At 50.2% G+C, this 25,199-nt stretch overlaps 6 protein-coding genes across 6 annotated transcripts; 5 read left to right on the plus strand and 1 right to left on the minus strand.

Moving 5' to 3' along the window:
• Positions 1-728: 728 nt before the first annotated feature.
• On the plus strand, positions 729-4,470 carry BDQ94DRAFT_186244 (major facilitator superfamily domain-containing protein; the record flags this gene model as incomplete). Its single annotated transcript, XM_026775098.1, has 6 exons — positions 729-967; positions 1,021-1,634; positions 1,696-2,578; positions 3,608-3,867; positions 3,930-4,048; positions 4,116-4,470. The coding sequence occupies 6 exons, from the start codon at positions 729-731 to the stop codon at positions 4,401-4,403; spliced, it is 2,403 nt and encodes an 800-aa protein (XP_026628428.1). The 3' UTR covers positions 4,404-4,470.
• A 289-nt stretch (positions 4,471-4,759) lies between these two features.
• Positions 4,760-6,504, minus strand: BDQ94DRAFT_186246 (Zn(II)2Cys6 transcription factor domain-containing protein; the record flags this gene model as incomplete). The annotated part of the gene is made up of 4 exons (XM_026775099.1): positions 4,760-5,639; positions 5,687-5,827; positions 5,876-6,391; positions 6,445-6,504. The coding sequence occupies 4 exons, from the start codon at positions 6,502-6,504 to the stop codon at positions 4,878-4,880; spliced, it is 1,479 nt and encodes a 492-aa protein (XP_026628429.1). The 3' UTR covers positions 4,760-4,877.
• Positions 6,505-8,065: 1,561 nt separating this feature from the next.
• Positions 8,066-9,473, plus strand: BDQ94DRAFT_158243 (PrpF protein-domain-containing protein; the record flags this gene model as incomplete). Its single annotated transcript, XM_026768920.1, has 6 exons — positions 8,066-8,509; positions 8,539-8,601; positions 8,651-8,887; positions 8,927-9,138; positions 9,185-9,325; positions 9,443-9,473. 6 exons carry the CDS (start codon positions 8,066-8,068, stop codon positions 9,471-9,473), a joined length of 1,128 nt encoding a protein of 375 aa, XP_026628430.1.
• A 374-nt stretch (positions 9,474-9,847) lies between these two features.
• On the plus strand, positions 9,848-14,152 carry BDQ94DRAFT_186248 (Hydantoinase B/oxoprolinase-domain-containing protein; the record flags this gene model as incomplete). The annotated part of the gene is made up of 8 exons (XM_026775100.1): positions 9,848-9,890; positions 9,947-10,132; positions 10,185-11,346; positions 11,399-12,501; positions 12,557-12,663; positions 12,716-12,994; positions 13,062-13,263; positions 13,329-14,152. 8 exons carry the CDS (start codon positions 9,848-9,850, stop codon positions 14,150-14,152), a joined length of 3,906 nt encoding a protein of 1,301 aa, XP_026628431.1.
• A 745-nt stretch (positions 14,153-14,897) lies between these two features.
• BDQ94DRAFT_186249 (HET domain-containing protein) lies at positions 14,898-22,255 on the plus strand (the record flags this gene model as incomplete). The annotated part of the gene is made up of 7 exons (XM_026775101.1): positions 14,898-15,033; positions 15,094-15,889; positions 15,940-17,540; positions 17,592-18,203; positions 18,253-19,963; positions 20,020-20,316; positions 20,375-22,255. Exons 1-7 carry the CDS (start codon positions 14,909-14,911, stop codon positions 22,253-22,255), a joined length of 7,023 nt encoding a protein of 2,340 aa, XP_026628432.1. The 5' UTR covers positions 14,898-14,908.
• Positions 22,256-22,794: 539 nt separating this feature from the next.
• Positions 22,795-24,990, plus strand: BDQ94DRAFT_186251 (sodium:solute symporter family protein; the record flags this gene model as incomplete). Its single annotated transcript, XM_026775102.1, has 3 exons — positions 22,795-23,695; positions 23,753-24,807; positions 24,883-24,990. The coding sequence occupies 3 exons, from the start codon at positions 22,795-22,797 to the stop codon at positions 24,988-24,990; spliced, it is 2,064 nt and encodes a 687-aa protein (XP_026628433.1).
• Positions 24,991-25,199: the final 209 nt, after the last annotated feature.

Raw genomic sequence — 25,199 nt, forward strand, 5'->3', positions numbered from 1 at the left:
GATGTCAGAAACCACCCAGCAGAGATTTTTACGGCAACCTCTGGATCGAAGGATTGAACGGGTTGCTTCAGTACCTATCACGGGGAGGTGAAATTTTTCCTAGCGCAGAAAGCGATACTCAATACGTCCACCGACCAATCGAGCCGGGTAGCTAGGCCAAACCAGGAAATGGGCGTAAAAGAATGTGGCTCCTGGGCATAAATGGTCCGGGCAGGACAGCCGCAATTGGCCAAGAGTTTATCATCCCACCCGGCATCGGCCGGTTAATCCTAATCATGATTGGCTGGCAGCTCCACTACAGAGATTATCTGATGTATTGGCCTGATTATCTGATGGCACTTATCGCTGGCCCCCATTTATTCACACACACACACCTCAATCCCTGGCGCCCACCCCCGTCTGCAAGAGTGGCTCCTGCGTGACACCACGAGTCTAGTTGCCACGCCATGATGGCAGCCAGAGATTATGGCCCCAAAGAGCAGTCTCCACACGAGCCATAGAAGAAGGAGAAAGAAAAAGTTAGATGTTGGCGCTAATGCGGACCCAAAAGCCAAGTTGAAGGAATGATTGACAGGGGAGAAGAAGGGCGTGGGAGGAAAAGATGCTACCCACTATATAACTATCCGGCGATCGGCCCTTTCCCTTCCGCTTTTCTTTCTAAGCCCATCTCCCTTGACATTACTCACCTATTCACCCTGCAGAGATAATATATCTCACTCCCTGTTATCATGGGTGTCGTCGTCGATCGACTCAAGGGTCGCAAGACCAACCACGTTGTGGACGATCTTCAGCCAGTGGAGCAGCATCCGACAACGACTCAGGCAGACGGCCCATCTGATAACCCGGAGCTCTCTGAGAAAAACCCCCAACCCGAAGTGGTTTCTCGAGAGGCCCCGATCGGTGTCCAGAAGGCAGAGGCTGCTGCGCTGGTCTGGAGCAAGAATGCCATTTACGGCACTTACGCCTGGTATGAGCATTACTGGGAAGCGTCCAAATTATCTGTACTGATGATTTACTCAGGATCTGGGTCTGCTATTTCATGCTTGCACTTCACGAATACATCAACACCAACGTCCTCTACTATGCTTACTCGAACTTCTCCACCGCATCGCAAGTCACGACGGCCTATATCTTGGCAACCATCATTGGTGGAGTGCTGAAGCTGCCCATCGGAAAGCTTCTGGGAATCTGGGGACGTGCTGAAGGCCTGATCGTCTTCGTCTTCGTCTATGTCCTTGGGCTGATTATCCTTGCGGCATGCAATGGACCAAACGCCTTCGCTGCAGGCTATGTCTTCTACTGGATTGGCTACGATGCTATATATCTTATCCTCGAGATTTTCATCGCGGATACATCCGGTTTGCGCAACCGAGCCTTTGCTTTTGGCTTCTCCACCACACCTTTCATCTGCTGTGCCTTTACCGGCTCCCTTGCTGCCAACTCCTTTATTAAGACATCGGGCTGGCGCTGGGCCTATGGCGCCTTCGCCATCATCCAGCCATTTGTATTTGCGCCTCTCGTCTTCGTCTTCAAATACTATGAGCGGAAAGCCTACAAGACCGGTGTTCTAGTTCGCCAAGACAATGGCCGCACATGGTTCCAGTCGCTGATCCACTACATTCACGAATTTGATGGTAATTTTTGCTCCCTTTCCCAAGACCACAAATGACTCAAAATCCGACTAACTTGCACCAGTGATTGGAGCCCTTATTCTCATGGCCGCCTTCGTGCTCTTCCTCCTCCCCTTCAGTCTAGCCAGCTACGGACGAACAGAATACCACAACGCCGCATTCATCGCCGAAGTAGTTATCGGCTTCGCTCTTTTCTTCGCTTTCGCAGCCTGGGAGAGATGGTGCGCCCGCGTCCACTTCATCCCCTACGACCTTCTCCGCGACCGTACTGTCCTCGGCGCCTGTCTTCTTGCCGCAGTCGTCTACTTCAGCTTCTACTGCTGGGACAGCTACTTCTACTACTTTGTCATGGTCGTCTATAACCTGGATGTGACCAAAACCGGCTACATGACCTCCATCTACACCGTCGGATCCTGCGTCTGGTCCCCCGTCTTCGGTTTCTGGATCCGCATGGTCAAGGAATTCAAGTACTCATGTCTGTGCTTCGCGGTGCCGCTGATGTTCCTGGGTGCCGGCTTGATGATCCATTTCCGTGGTCAGGATGCAGATATCGGGTACGTGATTATGTGTCAGATCTTTATTGCATTTTCGGGTGGTATGTTGGTTATCGGTCAGCAGATGGCGGTCATGTGTGCGTCTACTAGGGATGGGATTCCGATTTTGTTGTCGATGTTGGGTCTGTTCAATAGTATTGGGGGCGCTATTGGGTATGCGGTTTCGGCGGCGATTTATACGAACACGTTTACGGATGGGTTGAGGAGGGCGTTGCCAGCGGAGGATCAGGACCTGTTCGAAACCTTGTACTCTGGGGGTTATCTGTCGCAGATGAAGTATGAGCCTGGGTCAGCGGTTAGGGATGCGGTCAATTACGCGTGGGGATATATGGAGAAGTATGAGGCCATTGCGGCGACTTGTGTTTTGGTGTTGATGTTCCCGGCGGTGGGGATGTGGAAGCATTATAATGTGGATAAGAAGCAGAATAAGGGGACAATGATCTAGAGGCGGGTGATGGGGTGATATGTATAGAGTAATTTTTAATTGTTAGATAGATGGATAATTCGGATGGCAGCTTCAACTGAGATGTGACTGGTCATGGATGTGGAGATAATCCTTGATGTGAAGGCGCAAGCCTAGATAAGAAGAGCTCCCTTGAGATACCGGAATCTCCCCCGAGATACTCAAGAGGTAAGAAGGTAGCACCATTGGCTGGGCTAGACACCTATTGCTGAGCTGCAACATCGGTGTGAAGGTTACACCACATCTAATGCGACAGCTCTAGGGAAATCCCAGTGTCATTGCAACACAAACAGGATATTTTTACCTCACTCATTCTTGAGCTCAACCACCCCCCCCTTCAGAGCATCCATCAACCTCACATCTTATTCCATTTCTATCGTCAACCCTATTGAACTTTAACCTCTATCAGAAAGCAGGGTTAATCCAACTTAATCATCTGGCCAAACATGCGCCGTTTCGAGCGAATTACTCAGGTGGTTGAACCCGTCGAAGAGTATCGCCGTGGAGGCTACCACCCCGTCCACCTGCATGACATCTTCGACCAAAGATATGAAGTCGTCGGAAAGCTAGCCTATGGTCAGTTCTCGACAGTCTGGCTGGCAAAGGATAAGACTAGGACCCATCGGAACGTCGCCCTGAAGATCCTGAAGGCAAATGCTTCTGCAGATTCGACGGAGCTTTTGATACTCCGTCATCTGGCGGCGTCCGAATTCGATCACCCTGGCAAAACACATGTCGTTGAACTACTCGATCACTTCTATCATACGGGTCCAAACGGTAGTCACCTGTGCTTGGTTTTTCCGGTGATGATCTCCGACGTGCAGGAAATGATAGTTACATGGACGCCTCGCCAGGCGGGATATGTAGAAACCATGTCACATCAAATCCTCTTGGGGCTTGATTTTCTTCACAGGTCTGATATTGTCCACTGTGGTAAGTCAATGGAAATGAGAAAAAAGATGGAAATTCACTAATCACCTCTTGCTGTCTGGCCGAGCAGACCTACAGCCAGGAAACATCATGGTATCGGTTACAGACGCGATAGAAAATTACGAGGACCGCCTAGAGCCACCACAGTATAGTCCAGTCCGATGGCTAGAAGGAGTGACGAAGGATGGCAGTGCCCCGAAGTACTTGATGCCTTCACAGAGACGTTACAACCAACTGAAGAATGTCGACCACTCCAGGCTTGTGGCCAAAATCGGGGATTTAGGTGGCGGTAAGAGACAAATACATTCCCACGTTTGATATTGTGGCTAGCTGCTGATCTTGTACTCATAGCTCAATTCCGTCGACGGTGCGACGAGCGGCCTGTAACCCCACTGTCACTACGCGCGCCTGAGATCATACATGGGAGTCCTTGGGATTGGACCATCGACATTTGGGCATTAGGGTGCTTGGTAAGTTTCCGTTACATTGACCTTCCCCACCATTCTAGCGTAAGATGCGTATGCTAATCCTGGGCAGATATTCGAACTAGCAACGAACGAGCCACTCTTTCCACTTGGTACCTTCGGTATTCCAAGAGAGGAAGTCAATAAAGAGCATCTGGAACTTATTGACGAGCAACTGAGTGATCCTGCCGGACAGGCTGGATTCGCTGCATATCTTGCTGAGCGACTGCCGGATGACTTTGGGGCTGAGAATGTACAGGGTCTAGCTAAGTTCCTTTTGCTGATGCTGCGGGTTTCTCCTGGGGAAAGACCGTCCACGAAGGTTTTACTAGACCATGCATTTACTGTGGCGGTGCCATAGACTGGGAGGTTGGAATTCAGCATGTGGGATTCAGGGGCATACTTGTTCCTCGTGCTTTCCTGTCGACTCATTTTAATTGTGATGGCGGTTTTTGTTGGAAATCCTGTGTATCATGTATCGTCAAATGAGCCTTAAAAAGTTCCTAACTATGGATTAGCTCTGTATTATCAGAAATGAGAAGGCAATATCACATTTTTTTTTTTTTTTTTTTTTTTTTTTTTTACTTTTTACCCTAATATATTTTCCTTTTTCTTTTTCTTTTTCGAGTGCTACAGCCTTGTGTAGTTGTATCAGGCGTAAATTCTACGATAAAATGCTAGCCTGCAACGAACTGTGCGAGACACTTTCAGGGCCTGGCCTGTCTAGTATAATCGGAGTGCACCGGTTCAATTAGTATAAGTATATTAGTATATGTTTTCCCATGTCTGCAGCGGTGCATGGGAGTCATGTCGGGTTACTATCGCCTATGTGCGCTCATATCGAACTAACATGTACCGCCTCAGGTAATAACAAGAGAGATCCTCTTGGCTGGCTCTGAGCCGCACTCCAGAACTTCCACTCCATCTGGTTCATAAGACTGGCGATACCAAAGCCGCTCGCGGCAATGAACGGGTAGATTGCCTGGCACCACTCGAACTCAGCCTTGTCCCTGCAGTCGATATAACATTTGGACGCCTGGGATAGCCCCAGGATGAGGATTTGCCCGGACGACATCCGATTCTTGGGCTGCATGAGATATGCTACAGAGCGGCAAATCTCCCTGGCATAGAACACCATGCGGCTCGGGTCAGGGCCTCGCATCAGGTGCGTCTCGGTTTGATAGATCACGCGACGGATAACCAGGGAGGCCACCCAAAACAGGAGGTAGATCTTGGCTGCTTCGAGGCTTTCGAAATTGTATGGTGCAAGATCTGGGTCCAGGGGGAGCATGCTGGGCTCCTGGCCCAAGTTCCGCCTGCTACAGGGAGTAGGTATACCGTCCAACCTGTGAGCGGACATGTGCAGCCAGTCTACGTGTACACGTGCCTCAAGGTTAAAGCAGCGCTGCAGTAGTGCGTGGCATGCGTGTTCCCGATCGTAATGCGGCTGTCCTATGAGTTTACATAGATCTCTGCGTAGAGCTATGGCTTCGGCGATTATTCCGAATAACTCGTCGACGGGGCTCTCTTTGCGTCCGAGATTGAGGCATTCCTCGTCCACTTGCATGCTGTAAGGAGTGTTAAGGGTGAACATTGCCTAGATAAGTGTCAGTAAGTCTTTCATCAAATTCGACCTAGACTGACCGTCGCCCACTTGTGCCTCCGGAGGATCGCGTCGATGAGGGCTTGATCACCTCGGGTATACTCGTGTTGTTTCAACATTGCCGTGGCTCCCTGTATGTGGGTAAGACAGTTACGCCATAGCGTCTCACTATGTCCCATAGTCTGCGGCCTGTCAGAATAAATGCATCTCTTGAACTGCATCGTACTCACCTCGTACGTCTGGAAGACAATGGCCGAGTAGAGAGTGGTAGCTGTTGGTGGGCGATTGCCTTGCAAGATCTGTAGCATCGCATGGAGAGCACTATTGTAGATCTCAAATCCATGATGTGCCAATCGACCATCCCTGGTTTTCTTCCCCAGATACACGGAGACCAAGCCGATGACCGATCGATCCAGCAGGTCTGATTTGCCGGTCAAGGTTGGAAAGCGCGCCATCAACAGATACCAGCTATCGACCCTGCCATTGAGGGAAGGATTGGAGGCGAAGAACGTGTGCATGTAGGTCGCAAACAACTGGGTGCGAGCCTCGGCACTCACATTGAAGCAAGCAGGCAAAGCCAGGGACTCGAGCTGTCTGACCCGCTGGGGTCCAGGTCGCTTGGTCTCTGCATTGCGCACACGCCGGGGCTCAAAGCTGTGGTGGATGAAGTCCTGATCCTGATAACCGGGGCAAGGCGTCCCCCCTCTTTTGACGCAACTAGAGCATTCGGGCTTTTCTAGGTCACACTGCCGGGTTTAGTCACCGATTAATGGTACGATGGGAAAACTTCTGGACTGACCCTGATCTTGCGCTTCTTACAGGCTGCACAGGCGCGCGATGTGAAGGGGATGCCGCCCATCCTTGGGATAGAATGTCTGGTGTACCTACGGCTAGGAAGGACGAGAAGCTGGGTCGATGCAAGGAGTTGAAGAACGATTGGGATTTCCGATCTTCAGGTTGTTCATTGGCTGGTTACGTTTCACGTGCTGCCTTCAGCCTCAACCCATGCGACATGTCACAGGCGTAGATCATTGGCGTAGACCGCCTAGTTTAGTACTGTGCAAGTGGTTAGATCGCTGTTTTCTATATCACCGATTGGTTGATGGGACATTCGAAGAAGATATGACTGGAATGCCTCGCTGCCACGCTATCCAGCCTTATGGACTCTACTGGTAAGCGTGGTGGCGCACGGTCCCCTGGACGTGCTCCGAGTCAGTGTCTAGTAGTTTGGCGTTTTTAGCCTCGTATCAAATGGGTTCCATGTAAATCTCCGCTTGCTGAGGAGCAGATTAGGCTCTTCACAACAGCGGCTTGTCACAATAGCGGATGCGCATTCCAGATCGGCCAAGTGCACGTCCGGCACCAACGACCAATGTCCATAGGGCTTTGTATTATCCTGCTAAACTTCTTATTCTATCGATATGGACTGTGTCAGAGAAAAGACAAGCACATACGACCACAGGGTGTGGAAAACAGGGCTTCCCGTCCGCTCAGCCGTACTTAAGCCACACGCCGGGAGGTTAGTAGTTGGGTGGGTGACCACCAGCGAATCCCTTCTGTTGTATGTTTTTCTTTTTTTATCTTTATTGATATTCAGCTGAATCGATCTCTTGTTGCTTGCTCCATCTGACTATCGCTCTTCAGTTTGATGAAAGAATTTTCGGATGTCTTTGCGGAAGATTCGCAGTCAGCGCCGGCATCCAGGGTGATTTCCTGGCCACAGTGTAGCAAATAGCAACTATGTGCCTGACTGTGACTGCCATCGAAACAGTCGATTAATCTGACCATACTCCAAGAGTTGAGCCTGTTGATGCCTCGCAACCTGTACCCTCAACTCCACTGAACGATTGAGTAAGCTTACACTTTCGTTCCACGTTAGATAGCTTCTCTGGACAAAGAGGAATACTTGTGCGCCTTGATCGGTACGATTTTATTGACGGATACTTTTCCGACAGAAGAGGAGGTGATTTTATAATCGTGAGGATGTCCGGGATCGTGATGCAAGGGTGCCTAAGAGCCAAACAGTTGATGGGCAATCCATGGGAAGATGCGGAGTGTAACGAGTGTCACAAACGCGGCGCGGAAGCGGCCCGCCCGCTCACTTAAAGCACCTTAAATATCAAATCCAATCCAAATCCCAAGCAGTTAAGCTTTGGTCCACCCGGGCGGACCCTGTATCGGGCCGACAGTTGGCTGGCTGAACGGGCAGTGGGCCGAATTAAATGAGGAATGAAGAGAAAGAAGGATCTTCGGTATATCCGCACCTGACGAGGGCTGAAAAAGAGAGTAGACTATGCATAGCCGAGGATAGCTTTCATACGAAAGGGGTAGATTATCCACACAGGTCTCAGTATATGGGGTTGTGTGTCGCAGGAATCTTTACAATCTGCAGTGTCTGAACACTCAGATTACGTTCCATCATGCCAAAATCATCCCAGTACTCCTTGCCAGCGACCTACTATCGCGGTGGCACCAGCAAAGCCCTTTTCTTCCGCGAGGATGTCCTCCCAGGTCCCGGACCCCAGCGAGACCGCCTCCTCAAGCGAGCCATGGGCTCTCCGGACCCCTTGCAGCTCGACGGTATGGGTGGATCCAAAGCAGTGACATCGAAGATTGCCATCGTTCGTCCTTCAACACAATCTGATGCTGATATCGCTTTTACCTTCGCACAGGTAGGCGTAGCGCGGGATTTTATCCACTACGGTGCCAACTGCGGCAATATTTCTGCGGCGGTGGGACCGTTCGCGATCGAAGAAGGGTTGGTCCAGTTCCGACCCGGGCGCTCGGTTGACACGACGGTGAAGACTCAGGAGGTTCGGATATATAATACTGGGACGGGGAAGTTGTTGAGCGCGCATGTTCCTGTTAGCGAAGTGGCGCTTTTGAGCCGGAGGGGACACATGAAATTGCGGGTGTTCCGGGGAAGGGAAGCCCGGTATTGCTGGATTATAGATTTGTAGGTTATGGGATAGGCTTAGGTGAAGAAGATAGCTGATGCAATCCAGACAATCGGGGTAGAGCTATCAAGGGGATTACTCCCTACCGGCAACGCATCCGACATGATCACTGTGGCTAAGAAAGAGATTGAAATCACCATCTGCGACATTGCCAATCTGTGTGTATTCGCCAATGCTCGCGACTTCAACATCAGTGGACACGAGACGGCCGCTGACCTGACCGCCAACTTAGACTGGCTGGCCAAGACGCAAGAGCTGCTGGGAAAGGCAGCCGTGCTTGCTGGAGTGTCAGAGAACTGGAAAGCTTGGATCGAGAAGTCGCAGGCCGTTGTTGCGCCAGACCCGGATCCTAGCAAAGCACATCTCGCTGCGCGGCTTTTCCTCGACAAAATGTGTCATGAGAGCATGGCGGGGACAGGGGCTATCTGTACGACCGCGTGCAGTCGTATTCCGGGAAGTGTAGTGAATAGGGTCATTGGGGATGCAATGGAGCTTGACACATTGGAAATTAGCCATGCTGTCGGCACTATGGCGGTGTTTGTGCAGACTGAGATGCCGATGAAAGATGAGCCGATATTCGAGACCCTCTCGTTTGTTCGAACCGTCCGCCGCATCATGGATGGAACTATATACGTACCTGATAGCTTCAGGCCAGATGCACCTGCGAAACGATCAGTTTCCAATGTTCTGCCACTGGGTTATGGCTTCATCTTCAATTAACTTGTAAGTATCCAGACTGCATCAGTCGCAATAGATGTTAACAAGACGTCCTGTTCAGTGTCATATCTGAATTTTGCATCATGACGGTTTTCTTCATGTACTATTTGTCCACACCCTAAGTGACATGGGTGGGAAAAGTGCTTTGACCTAATCGCATTCCAATGTACTCTGCGCTCAAGGATGGTACATGCTCTAGAGCCTTATCAGGTATCATCGGAACGAGCATCCGATAACCTGCGATAAGACGCGGGGTACGCGATACTGACAGAGAGCCCTACTTACAGACAAGGCAGCTCTCCCCGCTGACTTTCCTGATAAGTTGCAGGATTTGCAACTGGCCTGCCGAAGATGAGGGGTGGGAGGGGAAATGTTGGAGATAACGGGCCGGTGACTTTCTCCACCTTCACCTCCACTCTCGGCCGATGACGCTGTCTCACAATCTGTAGCCTTGTCATATGAGCTGGATACCGCCACAACTGTAGTCCTATCCACATCTAATCTCAATAATTACATTCACTACTCATAATGCCAAGCTTAGAACCTCGGCAGAAGCTGCGGATCTCTATAGGTCTGTCGCGACCACCCTCACACTGATAGTAGTGACTAAAGCCAATGACCATACAGATCGCGGAGGAACGTTCACCGACTGCATTTGCAAAGTCCCCGGTCAAGAAGATATCGTGGTGAAGATCCTATCCGTTGATCCCAAGAACTACGACGATGCCCCTACGGAAGCCATCCGTCGCGTGTTGGAGATACACTATGGAAGGAGCATTCCGCGGGGAACAGGGTTGGATACAAAGGATATTAGTAGGTGACATCCTGAATCACGAGCCTCTCTGTACGCTAACCTTATGCTTAGAGTCAATACGTATGGGAACAACTGTTGCGACAAATGCACTGCTAGAAAGAAAGGGCGAGCGCACTGCCCTTCTCATCACAGAAGGTTTTAAAGATCTGCTGGAAATCGGCAATCAATCGCGACCTTTCATGTTTGATCTCTCAATTCGAAGACCCGACACACTCTATTCCGATGTCTTCGAGGTGGACGAGCGCGTGACCCTGCGTAACTGCACCGACACCGATCTGCGAAGCATTGATCTCTCGTCGCCTCCTGTACTACGAGAATTGACGGGTACATCCGGAGAAACTGTTCAGATTATCAAGACCTTGGATCTTGAACCTGTGGAGGCATACCTGAGAAAAATATACACAGACGGATACCGATCCATTGCCGTATGTCTGATGCACGCCTACACATTTCCCGATCACGAGCTTCAGATCCGAGAGCTGGCACAACGGATCGGGTTCGAGAACGTCTCACTTTCGCATGCTGTATCCCAACGCACTAAGATAGTTCCTCGAGGGAACTCAGCCGTTATTGATGGATACCTTACACCGACAATCGAACGATATTTGAAGCAGTTTTTGACCAGTTTCCCAAATATTTCCAAGTCGGATACTAAGCTGGAATTCATGCAATCCGATGGTGGACTGGTTCCTGCACACAGACTTTCGGGACTGCATTCAATACTGTCTGGCCCCGCTGGTGGAGTAGTAGGGTATGCTCGTACCTGCTACGACGAAGTCAGCAAAGCCCCGTTGATTGGATTTGATATGGGAGGAACAAGCACAGATGTTAGTCGCTATGACGGGACGTTGGATCATATTTTTGAGACCACCACGGCGGGGATCTCGATGCAGACCCCACAGCTCAATATAAACACGATCGCTGCTGGTGGAGGGAGCATCCTGTTCTGGCGCGACGGCTTGATGTCTGTTGGACCGGAAAGCGCGTCTTCGGATCCAGGTCCTGCGTGCTATCGCAAAGGGGGCCCATTGACCATTACAGACGCCAATCTGGCCTTAGGTAGGCTGATTCCGGATTATTTCCCCTCTGTGTTTGGACCAAATGAGGATGAGCCTCTGGATCGCGAGGTTGTTATTTCCAAATTCGAAGATATGACTGCAGCGATTAACCGAGATACCGGGAAGTCAATGAGCTGGGAGGAGGTGGCGCAGGGGTATGCATACACATTGTATTGTGGGATAGAGTCGAGGTTAACATGCGTGCAGATTCCTCGACGTTGCGAATTCCGCCATGTGTGGCCCCATTCGAAGCCTGACGGAGGCTCGCGGTTACGACACAACGAAGCATCAATTAGCATCCTTCGGTGGAGCGGGAGGCCAGCACGCCTGTGCCATTGCTGAGCTTCTTGGTATTCAGAAGGTCTTGATTCACAAGCACTCCTCGATCCTCTCTGCTTATGGTATTGGCCTAGCCGATGTCGTGCAGGAAGGCCAGAGGCCTTGTGCAAAAGCCTACGAGCCATCTAATCTCCCGACAATTCTATCGGACCTGGAAGACCTTGCTCAAGCCACCAAGGATCTCTTAGGCAATGACGGGATACTGAATGTGGACGTGGACCGGTTCCTTAACATGCGGTATGACGGAAGCGAAACGACCATTATGATCGCGGTGGACCAGAATAACAATATGTTACCGACCTTTGTCAATGCTCATCATCAGCAATTCGGCTTTACCCCTACGGATCGGAAGGTGTTTGTTGATAGCATTCGAGTTCGGGCCATAGGCCGAGGCTCTTTTGCTGCTCCTTCGCCTGATGTTACGGCTTCGGTCCCAGAAAAACTTTCCATACCCGTACATAAGTCCCCGGCTGCTGAGGCTACCAACAGAGTTTACTTCAATGAGCTTGGATGGACGGATACACCGGTATACATCCTCAAATCCATCCCTCTCGGACAGAAGGTCAGCGGTCCGGCGCTTGTAGTCGACGAAACGCAGACTATACTCGTGGGCCCTGGTTCTTCAGCAACATCCAAGCAGGATAAGCTAATCCTCGACATCAACGTCTCTGGCAAGAGTCTTAGCGTTGCCACTGATACTATCGATCCTGTTCAGCTCTCTGTATTCCGCCACCGTTTCATGAGCGTCGCAGAGCAGATGGGTCGCGTACTGCAACAGGTGAGTGTGAGTGCGAATATCAAGGAGCGGCTGGACTTCAGTTGCGCTGTGTTTAGTCCGGATGGATCTCTGGTCGCAAATGCTCCCCATGTGCCTGCAATGATTGGTAGCATGGCTTTTGCAGTAAGGGGGCAGATTGAGGAATGGAAGGGGAGGTTGAAGCCGGGAGATGTTTTGCTCTCTAATGCACCTGGTTCGTACAAGGGAAAGTTTATCCATTCATTCACCGTGTTAATCAGCCTGTGCAGAATATGGAGGTACCCACCTTCCGGACCTTACTGTAATTACCCCCGTATTCGATGCGCAGGGGAGAGATATCATCTTTTGGACAGCATCCCGGGGCCATCATGCTGATGTATATACCCCTTCCCTCTAATCCGAGTAACCTTTCCGGCTAACACTCCCAGATTGGCGGTATCCTGCCCGGCTCAATGCCCCCATCCTCAAAGGAACTTGGCCAAGAAGGAGCTTTGTTCAAATCTTTCCTATTGATCCGAGATGGAACTCTGGATGAAGTCGGACTCTCCCGGATGCTCTGCGATGAGCCAGCACGATATCCTGGCTCCAGTGGCACCCGACGGTATCAAGATAACGTTACAGACCTGAAAGCCCAAGTGGCCGCCAACCACTGTGGCATCCGGCTGATCCACCAGCTTATCGAGGAATACTCCATGGAAGTTGTTCAGGTGTGTAAATCATGTCAAGCTGCAATCTCACCCGCCAGAACAGACGATTCATAAGCATCTTTGCTAGGTATACATGAAAGCGATCCAATCCTCCGCCGAGCTCGCCATCCGCAATCTCTTCAAGCGTCTCGCGCGCCAGTTCCACCAGACAGAGCTAAAAGAGGTTGACTACATGGACGATGGAACGCCGATCTGCCTCAAAATCACACTCGACGAGGCTGAAGGCTCTACGGTATTCGACTTCACAGGCACTGGACCCCAAGTCTATGGTAAGCCGAGCTTTCATCACAACCCACATGAGATTAAACCCTATTAATCACCCGAGGTTGATTAGGCAACTGGAACGCCCCCATAGCCATAACACACTCATCCATAATCTTCGCCCTTCGGTGCATCGTCGACTCCGATATCCCACTGAACCACGGCTGCCTTGCCCCCGTAACCGTTCACGTCCCTAAACCCAGTCTTCTCAATCCGGCCCCGACTGCCGCCGTCTGCGCCGGCAATGTCCTCACCTCGCAACGCATCGTCGACGTTATATTCAAGACTCTCCGAGTCTGTGCCGCCAGTCAAGGCTGCATGAACAATTTCTTCTTCGGTACGGACGACTTCGGATACTATGAGACGATCGCAGGAGGTAGTGGCGCAGGCCCGAGCTGGTCTGGAACAAACGGTGTACATACAAACATGACGAACACGAGAATTACCGATCCGGAGTCGTTGGAAAGACGGTATCCAGTGCTTTTGAGGAGGTTTTGCTTCAGGGGTGGAAGTGGTGGAGATGGCAAGTATAGAGGGGGTGATGGGGTGGTGAGGGATATCGAGTTCCGGATTCCGATGACGGCATCTATCTTGTCTGAGAGGCGGGTGGTGAATCCATTTGGGATGGACGGGGGAGAAAATGGGTGCTGTGGCAGGAACTTGTGGGTTAAAGGAGAAGATGGAGAGATTATGTCTATTGGGGGAAAGAATTCGGTTGAGATGGGGGCGGGAGATCGGTTGGTTATTGAGACGCCTGGGGGTGGTGGGTATGGAAGAAAGGATGATCGCGATGGTGATAGCAAGGTCGAAGGAGATCAGGCCAAGGTGAATAAGGGGTTTGTTCCCATCGCTAATGGGTCGGTGGAAGCGGCTAGAAGTTTGGCAGAACAGGTGTAGTGGCTGTCAGGGATGCTACATTGAGTACCTACTAACGATTATTTCCGTGAATCTAATATGGTGTAGATGCTTCATTCGTTCCTTCCTTTCCCTGGAGATTCCTCCACCCACACAATTCTTCATGACTGAAGGGCATTCCTCTATCTTCGCTCAGTTATTTACATCCCCACTCGACAGCTCACCAGGATGATTATTTTATGCGACAGCCTAGAAGCTTAATACATCATCGACAGCAAACAAAGCATGACACACCCGAAGACGGACAGGCAGAGAGGGAAAGAGAGAGCTCAACAGCATATGGCTAGCTGACAAGATCCCCTCCTACTAGCAGTTGAACAGGCCGTGCCGTACCGGGGCTTCTGCACGTTCTCTGCTCGTCCCAAGGCCAACACCCACTTTTAACATGGATGAGCAGTTCTGTAGGAGCGTCTGGACCCGATAATGTGCTTGGCAATCCTACACATCTGCACGTAGGCCTGGCCGCAAATATGGAAATACTTGGCGATTGGCGGGAAAGTGACTAGGAAGCAGCTATCGGAACCCGCGTAGGTCTGTGGGCAACGTGTCAGCGCCTGGATAGGCCGTTCCTTTCACCCCGCGCCGGACCTTCGCGGATATTGTGCATGCAGTCAATCAAGCCTTTGGCGTGAGGAGGTATATGCTCCCCACAAATCCACTGGGCAGACATGTTCTCTTTCGAGAGACACAAGACTTCTGTTGCGACAAAACACCGGAACCCTAAGAAAGAAGGTCAGGATGGATGACCAAACCTCGGACGCAACGGTTATTGCGAAACAGCACATTGACAGCATTAGCGCGCAATATAGAGGTATCTTAGAAAACTCAACTGCTCAAAGTATCATTGATAGCGCATTGCAGTTGTAGGTGTCCCGTGTTTTCCCAAAAAAACTCTTAACATCGTAGCCTGACAGTAGTCATAGCTTCGGTGAGGATATCTATTCGACCGCGGCGCACTTCCTTCTTGAGTTGATCCAAAATGCCGATGATAATGAATACGCCGCAAACATCACACCAGCTTTGGTCTTGACCTACCGCAATCGTGTGCTTCGTACCGACTGTAACGAATTGGGCTTCACACCAGGACAAGTCGAGGCTATCTGTAATCTTGGATACAGCACGAAGAAGGACAAGGTGGAAGCGACGGGTGAGAAGGGCGTTGGATTCAAGTCAGTATTCAGTGTTGCGGCCTCGGTTTGGATAGCGTCCGGTCCCTACACGTTCAAGTTCGACGCATCACGCCAGATGGGTATGCTGATCCCAATCTGGGAAGACCCACCGGATGCAACACGATACGCAAACACTTCAATGTATGCTCGCTTTGCGCCCCGGGCTGATGAGAGAATTGTCTTTCACGACTTGGACGTTGTTGGAGCCAAAATATTGACTTTCCTCCGTAAACTGCGTGAATTAAACTTGCATATCGAGCTCCAATCTGGGGACAGAATATGCTACAATGTTGCAAGGCAGGATACAACATCCCCAGATGGACTATGCATGACACAGTTGACCTTTACCGGTGAGATGTTCCCCATCGCTCAAAGAAAGACTTATGTCGTCTGTCGATATGAGGTGAAAGGAATGCCCCACGAGAAGAAGCGACCAGGAAGACAGACCACCGAATTGAGGATAGCATTCCCAGTCGACGATTTTGGCCAGCCAGTACTGGAAAGTCAGGATGTATATGCGGTCTTACCTGTGCGAAGTTATGGCTTCACGGTGGGCTCACTTATTTCCTCCTATATCAATTACATGTTAACATGGACTAGTTCCTTCTTCAAGGTGACTTCCTACTATCTACAAGCCGGGAGGAGATTTCATCATCAAGAGAATGGAATCGTATGTTGTGCGAATCGCTTCCTAACGCGTTTACCGCAGCTGTCAAAGAGATCGTGGCACACAGAAGTGATTTCCCTTGGTTTAAGTTTCTCCCAGACATACGTCCCGAGAAAAGCTTTTTTGAACAGGTCAAACATTGCATCCCATCGCAGTTAGCCAAGGAGAGAGTCTTGCTTTGTGAAGGTATCGGTGAGAATGGCCAGGACCTACTTGCACTACCAGGCTCACTTCGATACGTACCTCGCGAATTTCGAGACTCTAACGGGTATCCTCTTACTCTCTGTCCAACTACGAGAGATGGATACCTTTCTGTCCGGTATTTGCATGAGGACTGGTCTTATATTCAGCGGCTCGGAGTAAAGCAAATGACTGCGAATGAGTTCATGGATGACCTTGGTCATCTGGTGAATAACCATGGCGTGCAAGACAAGCCAGACCAGTGGCATGAAAGCCTGGCAAAGACAGTTAATCAGCTTCTTGGAAACTCTGAGAATAGGAGGTTTCTTGAAGTCCTTCGAAAACTTGCGGTTCTTCCTCTTCGAGACAATAAATGGGTCTCGAGCGCTGACAGAGTCGTCTTCCTCCCTCTAGTACCGGCCAGCGTACCAAGCGGCCTTAAAATCTGTGAGATCGATCCAGCTGCTGTCAATGGTGGGATGAAGTCAGAACGAGCGAGATTTTTTGAACATGCCGGGGCACAGGGATATAACCCGGCCATTGTGTGCGACCTGATTGTGGAGCGGCAAACCGCTCGGAGTCGAGGCTGGCAGAATAGCCAAGTCTACCAAAGGCGACTAGCAGCCAGTCGAGTCCCTGAGCTGGCTAACCAGCTATACTTTCTTTTCAAAAACAAATGGACGGGGGATGGCGAGCGATCTCTCTGGGTGTTGAATGAGCGAAGCGAGCCTTGCCCTGCGTCCATTGTTTACATTCCTTCCAAAGAGCCTGATTCAGCTGCAGCCCTACTGCACGGAAAATCCCCCAAGATTGAGCTTTTACACAAAGACTATCTCGGTGTAGGCGGCGGAGACAGGTTTGACTTTATGGAGTGGCTGCGCTCGACTTTTGGTATTTGGCGAATTCCACGACTAGCCACTCCAGGGAATGCTCTGTCTCCAGATTTTCAGCATCTAATTGACAACAGTACCTCATCCACATCATGGCTTCTCTTACTGGATAAACATTTTGACCAGTACTCTGATTGGCTTGTTCCCGGGGGATGGAAGTCAGCAAAGGTCTCTAGCAGCCTCCGGACAACGATGGTCGATTGCCTTCATGGGGAACGGTATTTGCTCGAAGAGACCTGCCGTCCCGGCCTGGAAAAGCTTCTTCCGCGCAAAGCCCTGCTGTTAGACCCAGAATTTGATAACTGGAAGTTATTGAGTCATCTAGGAGTGATGGTGGGAATGGATCTTAAGTTTTATTTCTCGCGACTGGCCGAGTTAAAAGAGACTGAAGCCTCGTTAGAACAGATCAGTCAGATTTATACCGATATTGAAGCCAAAAGTCAGGACAGCAGCGGGCTTATTAGGTTGGTCCAGTCCACTTGTAGGTGGCGATTCATATCTGACAAACACCCCAGGTCGACGTTCACCAATGACGCTCTCATATGTGTGCCGAACCCAAGATCCAAAAATGGATTCAGCTGGCTTCAGCCTAATGACTGCATCTGGAAGGGCCCAAAAAGTTTGAAACATACACCCAAGCTTCAGGAGCTTTACCCAGATAACGAAGTTCTCTTTAAGAAGATTCTTAAGCTTCGCAATGCCGGTGCCGAGTTACTGCTGAAAGAGATCGAAGAGTTCAAGCCAGAAAACCCTACTCATATCTTGGAGGTCCTACAAGATGCAAACGTTCTCCTGAAAGATACAGATCCATTCAATCTGGCCCTAATCCAGCGGATGAAGATATTCCCCGTACGACTTCCATACCAACGTGATGGCTTCACTTTAATGACAACTTCACAATCCTGGTCCATTCCTGACGAGAGACAGAGAAGGTATTTTGGACAAGACCTTCCGCTCCTTGTCTTTAACTATGATGCGTTTGACGATATGAAGAATATTCGACGTGTCTTCGACCTTGGTAACCGGAAGCTGGTAGCCACGAGAGAGGTCTTTTGTGAGGATAAGAACCCCAGATTGCTGGAACCAACAACTGCCAAGTTCCTGACGAGAATCAAGTTAATGAGCCGGTCAGTTTAAACGAAAGAGTAGGGTGATTATGCGACTGATTTATGACAGGTTGATTGCAAGAGATACGCATAACATACGAAAGAAAGTGGAAAGGCTGTTCACAGCTCAGCTGTTCTCGGTGAACGAGATCTTTTGGGCACTAACCGTTCGGCATGGAGACCAGGTTATCACCCGGGGAAAGGGTATAGCTGAATGCCTGTTGGCGGATAATGAAGAGGAACCTCTGAAGATATGGGTTTCCAAAAATTGCATTAAATATGATATGTTCCCTTCGGAGCTTGCGGACATACTTTGTCAGCTTTACAAGATTTCTGAGCGCGCATTGGCGCAGGACACTCTGACTCAACCCCCGGGGTACGTCGCCGAAAAGCTTACAAATTCGGGGTACACTGCGGACATGGAGCATGAATTACCTCCAACATTGCGTGATGGATGGGGAAAGGGAAAGCCTTGGGCCCGCATAAACGTTCAGATGGCGTCCGAGCCGGGGGAAAGTAGTCACAAGCCTGTTCGCCCTCCTGTTGAACTCCCAGCACAACCGATCAGTACATCTGTGACTAGCCACAGAAAACTACCTGTATCGAAGACACACGACAGGCAACAACACTATGAAGAGAATCAAAAGACCATGCTGTTGTTGAGTGCACAGCCTACCACCGAAGCAGACAACCGCGAAGGACTGGTTGGCCTTAGGACTGAACCGTCGAGTGGTGACGGAACAAGCTCAGCGACCGAGAATATACCTGAACTTACAACAGAGACACCGGCTCCGCAAGCAAAGAATTCTCATGCTCGGGATGATGATGATGATGATGATGATGATGATGATGATGATGATGATGATGATGATGATGATGATGATGATGACAAGGCAAGGAAAGCCACAGCTGACGAATTGATTGATGGCTCGGACATGCTCAGAGAAGCCAAGCCCTCAGTTCCCACAGAAATGGATAGGAGCGAGAATAGCGGATCTCAAGATCATCCAATGCCAAAGACTCACACAAGGCAAAGTGATCAGAAACAGACTTCCAAGTCTGTTGCTGATAGAACCTGGCTCGTCTATCTGAAACAGGAACTGCCCCCAGAAGTAGAAACAATAACTATAGAAGGGGGAATCAGCACAGATGATATTGCCTCCGTGTACCGGCAAGTCATTTATGTGGCACAGGAAATATACGATCTAAATATATCGAAGCCTGAGAGAAAGGAAAGTTACGGTGTATCGAAAAGACCACCGCTGGTGGAAGAGCTGTCTCTTCCAATACGCCAGACAGACTATTCACCTCCTAGGGAAGGCGTGCAACTCAGCTTGCCGCATGCTGATAAAAACGTGCCATCGCAGGCAATTTTGAAGCAACGCACAGGAAATGAAGTAATGTTCCATGCTGAGCAGAAGCAAGGCAATCAGACGGCCCAGCTCCTGAAGCCTCGGGCTAATGGTCAGATGTCTTCTCCCGCTGTGTCTCGAGATCATAAGGGCGCAACGGTTATACAGATACCTGGCTTTCCACAACACTTGCTTCGTGATTTCTTGCATAACCGCGTTAGACGGAAAGACCCAGTAGCACCTGCCCGGATTGTATTTCTAACTGGTGATGAAGATAGGCTTGACAGCCATGATGGCCTCTGCATTGGCCATCGAATCAAAACACATCCCGGTAGAGTGCACATAGATGAGGGAACGGGAGTCAAGACTGTCTTCATGGCTGTACCTGATCCAATTCGCCAAGAAGAAATGTTTTCAGGTGAACTTGTCGTGAGTTCAAATATTCTCCCCAAAACAAGCTACGCACCTATTAATATTGAACCCAGGTTTCGCGCATCCTACAGGAAGCACTGGGGAACGATTACATCCCCGACAAGCATTGGACAAGCTCGTGGAGATCGCGAGTTGGTTATGGCACCTACAAGAGACCAGAAGGTTCAAGAGTGCCACACACGGCCTTTGCGATCCCTAATTCTTCCTTATTCACAGATTTCCTCGTGAACCACGGATGTGACCAGGCCAAATGGTGGAAAGGAAACTCAGTTACGTACTATCTAGACGTCCAAGTCACGTCGGGAGATTTACAAACATCCTTTCGAATACATCAGAAGAACTTTGAAACGGTATACAAAACCCCAACCTACTTCTAATAAAAGCAAAATTGTTAAACTGTCAATACAGGCTCGGCAAACTGCTCTGGAGGGGGCTGATTGTCATACGGTGTACGCACTTATGCGACTCTATAACATCTATACCGAACCAGAGATAGCTATATTCGTCAACGTTTGGAGACTATATACAAATGGAAACCTCAATCTATCGGTAACGGGTGATCATTATGTCGCTAAATTGACAGATTCGCAGACAGATACCCCCGGTCTGTCTCTTAGCAATTTTCAAGCCACTGGCAATTACAAGTTCCATGCACTGGAGTCGCTGAGGCACATTCGAGTTCTGAGACTTTGCGGTCAGGAAAATGACCTAGTACTCCGAGGAGATATCCTGCACGTCTCTTTGGATGAGAGCCCGTCATTCATCGCCCTGTCGTACACCTGGGGATCAGCTTTGAAGCCATTTTCCATGCGGACCCCCGAAGGTGACATTCCACTTACTGCCTCCCTATACTACGCACTGAGCCGGATTCATCAGACCGATGGCTCGATCAATATTTGGGCCGACGGCATATCTATCAATCAATCGGATGCAACTGAAAAGTCACAGCAAATTAGTTTGCTACCGACAATATATCGTCAAGCTACCCAAGTATATGGATGGGTTGGCGACGGCGCGAATGACAGCAGCCTAGCTCTGAAATCATTGCAAGACATCCATGGCTCACCACTCATGGTGTCAAAGCTTGGAAAACGAGCATGGGCGGCTATAATTGAGTTATTCGCAAGAGCGTGGTTTGTACGAGCATGGATCATTCAGGAGGTAATCCTCGCGAGGGATCTCCAAATTGTTTGTGGAGCCGAGAAGCTACCATGGGAGACACTGTACAGTGCGGTGCAGACATGTGAGAAATATGCTGAAACTTCGGTGAAGAACCTCAAGATTCCTGCCACCCGAAATTTGCAACCGATCCTCAGCCTAGGCGAGACGCGAAAGAAATATCACGAGAATCAGAAGCGCGAGCTCTTGGATCTATTTGAGCTCTTTCAACATGCGAAGTCCACGCTCAAACGGGATAAGCTGTTTACGCTACTCAACATCGCTGCAGATGCAGAAGGTTTTAGAACAGACTATCGCAACCCGCTTGAGACTGTTATGTGTAGCTACGCCTCTGTATTTGTTGCCCGTGGAAAGGCCCTGGAGCTTCTTTCACGAGCACGGGGCGTTTCTTCTTCTCGCCGCTTCCCATCGTGGATCCCGGATTGGACCACTAACCGATACCCCAAAACAATATGTTCATGGCCGTCAGATCGAGCCTTTGATGCAGGAGGCGGTGGTATAGCGAGAAGCAGGGTCGATTCCGAGAACCAGGCAATCTTGGAAGTCGCTGGATCAATTATCGACACGATCGTTAAGGTCGGCAGTCGTCCGTCCACGATTGATAAGGCGATGGAATACATGTCTGAAGTGTTGGAGTTCATCGATTCGTCGAAATCAGACTTTCCTAACGACGACGAAAAGGAGGATTTGGAATTCAAAATACCTATTGGCGACGCAGCGCATGGCCCATGGGGTGATCGACAGGGATTGAAAAGGTCCTTCCAACTGCTCGGCCAGACTCTGAACCGAACAAAAGCTCCGCAGTCACCAGTCCTCGTCAATGTGGATACTTTGCGGGAGGATCTATGGTTGTATTGTCTGACTGCTGTGCAATTTTCTGAGCGGTTTGGGTCTGCTGTGGTGTGTCAAACGGCACGAGGGTATCTTGGGTTGGTTCCTGCGGGCGCGAAGGCAGGGGACTCCCTTGCTCTAATATCGGGTGGGAAAGTGCCATTCTGCTTGCGATATGAGCAGGAAGATTATCAGGTAGTTGGAGAGGCTTACATCCATGGCGTCATGCACGGGGAAGCATTCAAGCCCGAGGATGTGAAGACACTTCGTCTATCCTAGGTGCAGGTCGAGGGTAATCGAGGGAAAATCTATCTACATATTTTCAATGTAGCTTTGGTTTTTGATAAGACAGTAACCTGCATAGTGCTTGCCAGCAATCCCAAAGCCTACCTTAGACTTGCAGAGGCCTGTTAGGGCATCAATGACGTACGGGCGCGCAATTGATTGGAATATCATGCTCGGGCCACTAAGTGGCGTAGTCTAGAATAAAACTTATAGGACAAAAAGCGCCCTTATCAAGTGCTGATAAATGATCGTCAGCCGGATCAGACCCTTGCAGGTTACTCCAACGGCGAGTTCTCCAACTGCTGGGATGATCCGCGATAAGAAGCAATCACCGACTTGATTGGCGAGAGCATGCAAGGGAAGCCCTTGTTATCAACCACATCCCGTTCTCGAGCAGTATCGGCCGTACTCGACGGCAGATATCATGTCAATTTATGATAAGCCTATCGTTCTCCAGCGGGGTTTATATCTCAGCATCAGACAGCTGCATGCAACAGGCTACATCAATCCACATCGCCCTGTCAAAACCCACAATGTCTCACGAGCTTCGAGTCCTGCCCCCGGGTGCGGGCTATGGAATCGTCATCGGCATCGGTGGCATCTTTGCCCTTTTTATGCTCGGTATCTCCTGGCTACAGAATCGCTATACTCAGTTCTCCACCCATCGCGCCGAAGAATTCAACACCGCCTCACGATCCGTCAAGCCGGGCTTGATCTCCGCTGGCATTGTCTCCTCCTGGACATGGTCGGCTACACTCCTAACCAGTTCGACTTTTGCATATTCCTATGGTGTCTGCGGACCCATGTGGTACGGTGCTATCGGCACCCTGCAGATCCTCCTGTTTGCCCTGATTGCGGTCAAAATCAAAGCCAATGCACCGGGCGCACACACCATGCCGGAGATTGTCCTCGCTCGACACGGCAAGATTGCTCATCTCACGTACCTGTACAATGGTCTGGCTACGAATATGCTGGTTAGTGCGTGTTTGGTGCTAGGTGGCGCGCAGGTGGTGGCGGCACTCACGGGGATGAATGTGTATGCTGCCAACTTCCTTATTCCTGCCGTAGTCGCGGCGTATGTAATCGTCGGCGGATTGCGCGCGACTTTCATCGCGGATTATACTCATACTGTTATTCTGTTTATCGCGATATTGGTGTTTGGATTTTCGGTCTCGGCTACTAGTGAGCTCATTGGAAGCCCTGGAAAGTTGTACGATTTGCTGCAGGAGGCGTCGCGGAATATGCCGATTGATCGGAATACTGATGGATCGTATCTTGCGTTTCGGTCCGTTGGTGGCTTGATCTTTGCGGTTGATATATTTGTCTCTGGGTTCAGTACTGTCTGGCTCGATCAGGCCTACTGGCAGCGAGCAATTGCGTCGCGACCTGAATCTTCCGTGAAGGCATACATGCTAGGAGGTGTTGCGTGGTATGGTGAGTATCAGGGTCTTCAAGAATCCCATTTCTTTTACTGGATACTGATAACCTTAGGTATTCCGTTCGGCTTTGCTACGGCTATGGGTCTCGGTTGCGCGGCTCTTACCAACAACCCAGCCTTTCCCACATACCCCAACCCATTATCAGCTTCTCAAGTCGACGCCGGACTTTCCGCCCCAGCAACCGCAATCACCCTCCTAGGGAAAGGCGGCGCCGTGCTCATGCTCATCCTCCTGTTCATGGCAGTGACTAGTTCCACATCCGCTGAACTCATCGCTGTCTCCTCCCTACTCACCTTTGATGTATACAAAACCTACATCCGCCCGAACACCGACTCTGCGACACTCGTGCGCGTCAGCCACTGGGGCATTGTCATCTACGCCATCATCCTCGCCGCGTTCTGCAGTATTCTCAATGCCGCAGGCGTAAGTCTCACCTGGTTACTAACAGTGTTGGGAGTTATCGTCGGCGGAGCAGCAATTCCCGTGGGACTTATTCTGCTCTGGGACCGCATGTCCACTGTTGCGGCTATCGCAGCCCCATGGATTGGATTTGGCTTGGGTATCATCGTCTGGTTCATCACTTCGTGGAAGCGATCGGGCGGGATCAGTGTTGCGACGACGGGCGATGCCACAAATGCAGTAGCTGGAAACTTGGCCTCGTTTGGGGTGGGCACTATTTCCGCTGTGCTTTTGAGCTTGATATTTCCAGGAAAGCGCAGACACGACACGTCGGCAACGAATAGTATCACAGGAGTCCCTGTCGAACCAGAGAAGATCTCGACAGAGGCATCAGCGAAGAAGGATAATGATACCGAAATAGTCACAACGACTGCAACATCAAATGAACCCACCATGCAGCCGAAGAACGATATAATTGAGTACCTCGAAACCGAGACCATTGAACCCATGGATCCTGCTCTGGTTAAAAAGGCGGAGCGATTTGCTTGGACAGCGAATGCTATTTTTATTGCGATAGCAGTGATACTTGTTCCATTCACTTTGTTCGGGACAAGGTATGTGTATAACAGGGAGTTCTTTACGGGGTGGGTTGTCGTCTCCTTTATTTGGGTCTGGGCGAGTGTGCTCATCTGTGTGATATATCCGGTGGTAAGTGGTCACGATTTTAAGAAATGATGCCTTGGAAGGATAAAAGAATCCGCTGACAGATAGACGACAATACAGGTTGAAAGTGCAGGTGCTTTGCGGGATATTTCGAGGGGAATATGGGCGGACACAAGGGCGGTTTTGGGGCGTAGGAAGGAGAGACTGCGGACTGAGCAGCCCGTGTGAAAGTCAAAGGAACAATGTAGATGTAATATGAGCACCTGTGAATTTCCAGTTACAGTTAGTTTTGCTGCTCTCAGCTTACTCGCCCAATACACTATACTGTCATCACCGCCCGTTACCCCCTGCAAGTGTGTAAGAACCTCTCGCATATGCACTAGTTACACTTCAGAATTCTACATGACTGATAATCTCCTTCGCTGATACCACTCCGC

This window comes from Aspergillus welwitschiae (assembly GCF_003344945.1).
Source record: "Aspergillus welwitschiae strain CBS 139.54b unplaced genomic scaffold BDQ94scaffold_9, whole genome shotgun sequence".
Lineage (NCBI taxonomy): Eukaryota > Fungi > Ascomycota > Eurotiomycetes > Eurotiales > Aspergillaceae > Aspergillus > Aspergillus welwitschiae.